Raw genomic sequence first — 6,991 nt, 5'->3', positions numbered from 1 at the left:
GGGAGCGGGCGAGCCGCGTAACTTCTATATTCCTCACATTGTATTTAATATATTCATCACCAGGGACAATGTAACTAACGAGTGAGCTTTGTCATCCACAGAACTTTGACAACAGCCTGGAGGTGAAGCTGTGGCAGTTGGACTCCTGGCCCCTCGACAAACCAATCCCGGAGAATCCAGCGGCTATCATCAATCTGATTGCAGAGGTGGAGAAATGCCCATCACATGTGCCTGGGAGTCACACGCTGGTGACCTGCTGGTAAGTCCGACATTTCTTCTGTTCCATGGTGGGTGACTACAACTATGGGCCTAAAATTATACCAACACTACTTCATTGTGCATGAGGGCCCTGGGGATGTATGATGTGTTGGGGATGTATGTTGTGTTGTTGATGTATTATGTGTTGGTGATGTTTCTTATGTTGGTCATGTATGTTGGATTGGTGATATATGTGGAGTTGATAATGTGTGTTGGGTTGGTGATGTATGTGGAGTTGATGTGTTTTGGGTTGGTGAAGTATGTTGGGTTGTTGATGTATGTTGAGATTGTCATGTATGTTGGGCTGTTGATGTATGTTGTGTTGGTCATGTATGTTGGGTTGTTGATCAATGTGGAGTTGATGATGAATGTGGAGTTGATGATGAATGTAGAGTTGGTGATGCATGTTGTGTTGGTCATGTATGTTGGGTTGGTCATGTGTGTTGTGTTGGTGATCAATGTGGAGTTGATGATGAATGTGGAGTTGATGATGAATGTGTGTTGGGTTGGTGATTTATGTTGGGTTTGTATGTTGGATTGGTGATGTATGTTGTGTTGGGGATGTATGGTGTGTTGTGATGTATGTTATGTTGGTGATGTATGTTGGATTGGTGATGTATGTGGAGTTGATGTGTTTTGGGTTGGTGAATATGTTGGGTTGTTGATGTATGTTGTGTTGGCCATGTATGTTGGGTTGTTGATGTATGTTGTGTTGGTGATCAATGTGGAGCTGATGATGAATGTAGAGTTGGTGATGTATGTTGGGTTTGTATGTTGTGTTGGCCATGTATGTTGGGTTGTTGATGTATGTTGTGTTGGTGATCAATGTGGAGTTGATGATGAATGTAGAGTTGGTGATGTATGTTGGATTGGTGATGTATGTTGGGTAGGCTAATTTAAGTGAAATTGTTTTGAATTGTGAGAGGAGACCAAATATTGGGGAGGAAGCTCACACAAAGCATACAGACTCCATGCCAAGTGGGAACTGAGGCCAGGCCCTGCAGCTAAAGACATTGAAAAGAATACAATGCAAAGTGCACTTTTGTATTTTGATGATGCCATAGACCCCTGGTGAGCCTTCCGTTGCCTAAAACTTCCTTCTACAAGGTGACAACTCGGAGTCACCTTGTCACAGCGGAGAACCTTCTCCTCAATGCCAATCAAAGCTGGCCACACCCATCATCTCCACATCTTACAAGGGTCCTTAAAGTGACATTAAAGTCAATAAAAGTCCCCCCCAATGTTAATGTCAGCACTTACCTTAAATGACGGTTCTTAATCCGATCTTCTTCTTCTTTCCTTTTCATCTGTCCCTCCAGCGCTGACTCCTCTGTCCTTGTTGGCACTTCCTGTCCCACGGTGTCTGCATGCAGGTGCACGCGTCCATAGACTTACCTTGCGTCTCTCCTCGTCTCCCGGCCGAAAATCCGAACTGCGCACGCGCCCGCCCCAAGATGCTTTGCGGTCGCCCGAGCAGTTTCACATTTTCGGACATTTTTCACACTTTTTGCATATATATCTACTGCTTGCCAGCAGTAGATATATGCAAAAAAAAACGGAGACTTTAATTATACTTCAAGGGCCCCCTCTTCAATCCAGTGGCCAGAAGGGATACAGAGATGATTTCCAGCATCCCCGGAGTGAGTAGATTAAAAAAAATTACCCGTACAGAGGAGGTGACCCAATCTGGCTGCGTTTAGGTGGCCTCGGGTCTATTAGAGGCCCCAGATCTACCTAGGCCCAGTGGCGTCACAAAGGGGTGCGGCCCGCACCCAGGTGACACCGTTGGAGGGGTGACACCAAAATGACTTACAGTCATTTTGGTGTCAACCCCCTCTGAAAAGGTGTCACCCCCCTCTGACCGAACGCCCGACAGTATCAGGAGAGAGGAGGAGACCCGGCGGCATACCTTATCCCGCCGGGTGACTGTCCCCTCCTCTCTCTGCCGGCGTCCATCACCAAGATGGGCGCCGGCAGGTATCAGAATACTGCCGCGCGTGCGCGATGACGTCATCGTGCACGCGCGTGCTGACGTCACGCGCATGCGCGGTGACGTCTCGCCGGGGTGACACTCGGACACCGCTCCGGGTGTCACCCAGCCTCGGGACGCCCCTGCCTAGGCCCGGGCAGTCTGTAGGACGCTTTGATCATATTGACACGGCCGACGACCCTCCTTTACATATTAGACCTACTGAAAAAATTCTGACACATTGTATTTGTAATAAAACATTTGTGTATTCAAAGATTGCTAACAGAATATTTACGTCGTCTCTTCTCTGTGTCCTTTGTGTCCGTCCAGCGATGGGGCAAGTCGCTCAGGTCTCTTCTGTGCCGGTGTCATAATCTGCGACCAGATCCGCAGTGACGGCTGCCTTGACGTGTCGCAGGCCGTGCGTTCCCTCCGGAGGAGGCGCTGCCAGTTTATTCCTACTGTGGTATGTTGTGTGACTTAGATACATTGCCGATATGTTGTCATATATACGTACCATTCTCAGTCATCCGTGTGGTAAAATAATACTAGAAACATTGTTACATAAAATGATGTCATTATCTCGCTTTCATTTTCTATATAAACACTTATACCAGGGCTCAAAATTTCAGGTCCTGAGCTACTAGCCAGGCCTTCAAAGTTACTCGCCACCAGTTGCCCTGCATAACACAAACAAACACACACAGGGCACAACGCGCACACAGCACAACACACATACAGCCACAGCACAACGCACAGAGCATTACACATACACATTTCATCTTAAATTAATTTTTAGTCTTCGCACATGTCTAATAATATGCGTGTGGGGGGGAGCAGTTTTCACTTTTTTTAAATCATTTTTTACATTTTATTTTTTTTTATTATAATTTTTTTCCTCAGTCCTGCGCCCGGCGCAAGTGACCCCCCGCACCCCCGGTTGTTACGCCACTGCGGTAAATATCAATGATATTCACCGATCCCCGCTCTGCCACGCACAGAGCCGCTGTCATCCTGAAACTGACAGGATGACAGCGGCTCCGATCTCCTACCTGCTCGGGCCATCCTGACAGCTGCGGGCGCGGCTTCTCTCCCCCTCACCGCTCCGCCATCCTGACAGCAGGCAGAGCTCCCTCCTGCGCCCCCCTGCTTAGATGGACGGACGAGGGAGCGCTGTCATCAGGTCGTGAACAGGAGAGAAGCCGCCCCTAGGAGGCTTCATTTCCACTCGCCCCCACGCAATTTTCGAGGGGGCGAGTGGAAATTTTGAGCCCTGACTTATACTATAGTCTATAGTCTTCATTCTGGCTGGGACAGGAGAAGTGGCTCTTCGGCTGTTCATTTCAATGCTGTAGTTAGAGTGTGGTGGTGGTGCGGTGTGACTCCCTCAAATAGAAGTCCATGAAGAAATCTACACGTTGGGTTCCATGTTTTTATATTACATTGGCTTTCAGCACCTGGAACGTGGCACTGGTAACTTCTAGTACGGAAAGTAGTGCCATAAACTACTACAACCTCAAACTTACCTTCCCCAATATGCACTCTTGTGTGTACCTCCACACCTCCAGGTCAGCCCCAATTCCTGCACATTCACACCTCAGATGAACCCAAATCCTACACCTTAAGACCTCAAATCTGCCATTGTGACACCCAGCAGCATTCTGGGATGATCTTCAGGAGGCCCTGTGCTAAGCCAGTGCTGAGGGTTGCCAACCCCTAAAAAAATAAGCCTCAGTTCCTTCACCTTTACACCTCAGCTCAGCCCCAATTCCTGCATCTTCAGGCCTCAGATCAGACCCAATTCCTGCACCTTCACACCTCACACCTGCCATTTTAGCTATTGAATGAAACATTGCTGGCAGAAGAGACTCTGCACATCTGTGTGACTCCGTATGTCTCTTCAGCAATAAAATTATCACACCTGCCTGTCAGCAATGTTTCTATTAAATGAACTCTGAGCCATGTATGCTCAGATCAGTGTACATTCCCTGCATGCCTTGGTGCCGGGGTGAATTAACTTCCATTAATGCATGCACATGAGTTACGTGGTCCCTGCCCAGATAATCAAGATGGCTGAAAACACCAATTCCACAAAAAAAGACTGGGGAAAGATAGAGGTGCCAGCCAGGGAACATGTATTGCTTTAGGGGAGATACATACAGGAAGGTTTATTAATTCCATAATGAGACTGTACATTACTGTCCATTCCTCTCTCTGCAGGGACAGTACTCCTTCTGCTACACACTGGCTCAGAGTTATCTGGATTCATTTGAAACCTATGGGAACTTCAAGTAACAAATAATCCTGACCAGGGATATCCCCAGTCATGGAACCACAAAGATCCAGCCATGAACCTCAAACTGTAACCCAGGGACATCCCCAGCCATGGAACCACTATGATCAAGCCATCAACTCTGACCTGTCATTAAGGTTTATCCCCAGCCATGGAACCACCATGATCAAGCCTCCAACTCTGACCTATCATTAAGGGATATCCCCAGCCATGGAAACACCATGATCAAGCCACCAACTTGTCATTCAGGGACATCTACAGTCATGGAACCGCCATGATCCAGTCATAAACCCTGACCTGTCATGGGCCAACAGACCCAGCTATAAGACCACAAGGCTCAATCATAAACTTCAATATGTCATTCAGGGATATCCCCAGCCATGGAATCACCATGATCAAGCCACCAACTCTGACCTGTCATTAAGGAATATCCCCCGCCGTGGAACCAGCATGATCAAGCCACCAACCCTGACCTGTCATTCGGGGACATCCCCAACCATGGAACCACTATGATCAAGCCACTAACTCTGACATGTCATTAAAGGACATCCCCAGCCATGGAACCACCATGATCAAGCCACCAACCTGTCATTCAGGGACATCTACAGTCATGGAACCACCATGATCCAGCGATGAACCCTAACCTGTTATCTAGGGACATCCCCAGCCAGAGAACCACCAGGATCCAGCCATAAACCCTGACCTGTCATGCACAGACAGACCCAGTCACGGGACCACAAGGCTCAATCATAAACCTCAATCTGTCATTCAGGGATATCCCCAGCCATGGAACCAGGAGTGTCCAGCCATGAACCCAGGTCAATGACATTCCTTATCATGGACAGAACTGGACATATTATCAGCGGTTTCTGCACCGCTGTACAAACAGACAGGGTATCAGTATGAAGGAGGCCTGTCCCCACACTGATGGGCATCTCTGCCTCTCTGTAGATCCTGCAGATCACAATAAAGACACTTTACTGTTTATAAGGGATCAATAAGTATATTAGATATTTTTTTATAGTGTATATTTTACAGGTGAAACTGGAATAATTAGAATATGGTGCAAAGTTCATTTATTTCACTAATGCAACTTAAGAGGTGAAACTAATATACGAGAGAGACTCATTACATGCAAAGCAAGATAGTTCAAGCCGTGATTTGTCATCATTGTGATGATTATGGCTTACAGCTCATGGAAACCCCAAGAACCCCAAATCCACAACCTCAAAAAAGTAGATTATTACATGCAATCAATAAAACAAGGATTGTACATAGAACAATATCGGACCTCTGAAAAGTACAAGCATGCATATGTACTCAGTACTTGGTTTGGGCCCCTTTTGCAGCACTTACTGCAATTACTTGTGCACGATATTCTAATTATTCGAGTTTCACCTGTATATATGTAAATGTGATAAACTCGGTGTAGAGTTTTTATCATGTGTAAGTGCTGATACCTTGTTTTTATGTCTGCAATTATATCTCATGTCTATTCATTAAATGTATCTGGTTATTACATAATCGGCTTCTACTTCCTGCTCAGTAGTGCTGCACAGTGATTTGTGCTTTGCTGTCCCCCTCCATCATAGCAAGCCTTAAAGGAGAACTATGGGGTCAGGGCTTTTCCCCATAGTTCTCCTTAGGGTAACGGGAGGACACAAACTAGCGTTCTCCCGTCACCCTAGGCTCAGTATACCTACTGAGACGCCGGAGCGGATCCCGACATCATTGTCGAGATCCGCCCAGCTGCGTGAGAGACAGCTGGCTCTGCCTTTTTGCTCGGCAGATATCTGTTATGGATGGCATGCACAGAGCAGACATGAGGGAGAAACTACAAGCCTGGCGATGCAATAAAATGACAGCAAGCATGGGAAAATGACTCCCAGGAAAATATCACATTCAGAACTCAAACAGATCATAAAGAACAATTATTCTGTGTTATCTATAACAATCCCCTAAAACATACACAAAGTGCAAATATCCTTCCCCTGACCCTAACCTAGCTCACCTTCCCCCTACGTAGATCATACTCACCTCAGTCTGGCTGATTGTTCACATCCAGCAATCCAAGTCTCATGATTCTGGACCATAGTTAACTAGAACCCTCGGTGTCCTCCAAGTTGTCCCATTGTGAAAAGTAGGGATGCACCGATACATCGGCCGCCGAAACATATCGCCCGAAAATGGCACTTTTGGCTAACTGCTATTTTCCTGCCGATACATCGGCGCATCCCAGGTTTCTTTCCTCCCTGCTGGGCGCTGCTCTGTGTCCCAGCAGGGAGGAGAGAAAGTGTCACAGCGGGAGGAGAGCCCTGTGAGTGTCCGGCGTCTCTCCTCCCACACCGCTCAGCCTCCTATCACATTCTGGCAGAGAAGTGTGAGGGAGGAGACAAACCCCCCTATGTGATAGCACAATATGTGACCAAGTGAATGCGGAAGTGATGTATTATACAACACTTCCGCATTCT

At 47.1% G+C, this 6,991-nt stretch overlaps 1 protein-coding gene and 1 long non-coding RNA gene across 2 annotated transcripts in view; both read left to right on the top strand.

Annotated features, from left to right (window-relative positions):
* LOC108796118 (receptor-type tyrosine-protein phosphatase kappa-like) overlaps nt 1–85 on the top strand; it is a 20,714-nt gene extending 20,629 nt beyond the window's left edge. Inside the window, exon 8 of the mRNA XM_018567536.1 lies at nt 64–85. Coding sequence (XP_018423038.1) covers nt 64–85 — 22 coding nt within the window. The remainder of the gene's footprint in view (nt 1–63) is intronic.
* A 19-nt stretch (nt 86–104) lies between these two features.
* LOC108796121 lies at nt 105–4,574 on the top strand. Its single transcript, XR_001941785.1, has 3 exons — nt 105–259; nt 2,558–2,693; nt 4,448–4,574. It is a non-coding gene; the product is annotated as an uncharacterized LOC108796121 (long non-coding RNA).
* Nucleotides 4,575–6,991: the final 2,417 nt, after the last annotated feature.

The sequence above is a fragment of the Nanorana parkeri genome, unplaced genomic scaffold (genome assembly GCF_000935625.1).
Source record: "Nanorana parkeri isolate BGI_ZX_2015 unplaced genomic scaffold, ASM93562v1 scaffold1059, whole genome shotgun sequence".
NCBI lineage: Eukaryota > Metazoa > Chordata > Amphibia > Anura > Dicroglossidae > Nanorana > Nanorana parkeri.
Note: the sequence above shows the minus strand (reverse complement) of the source record. Positions and strands in the feature narration are given on the sequence as shown.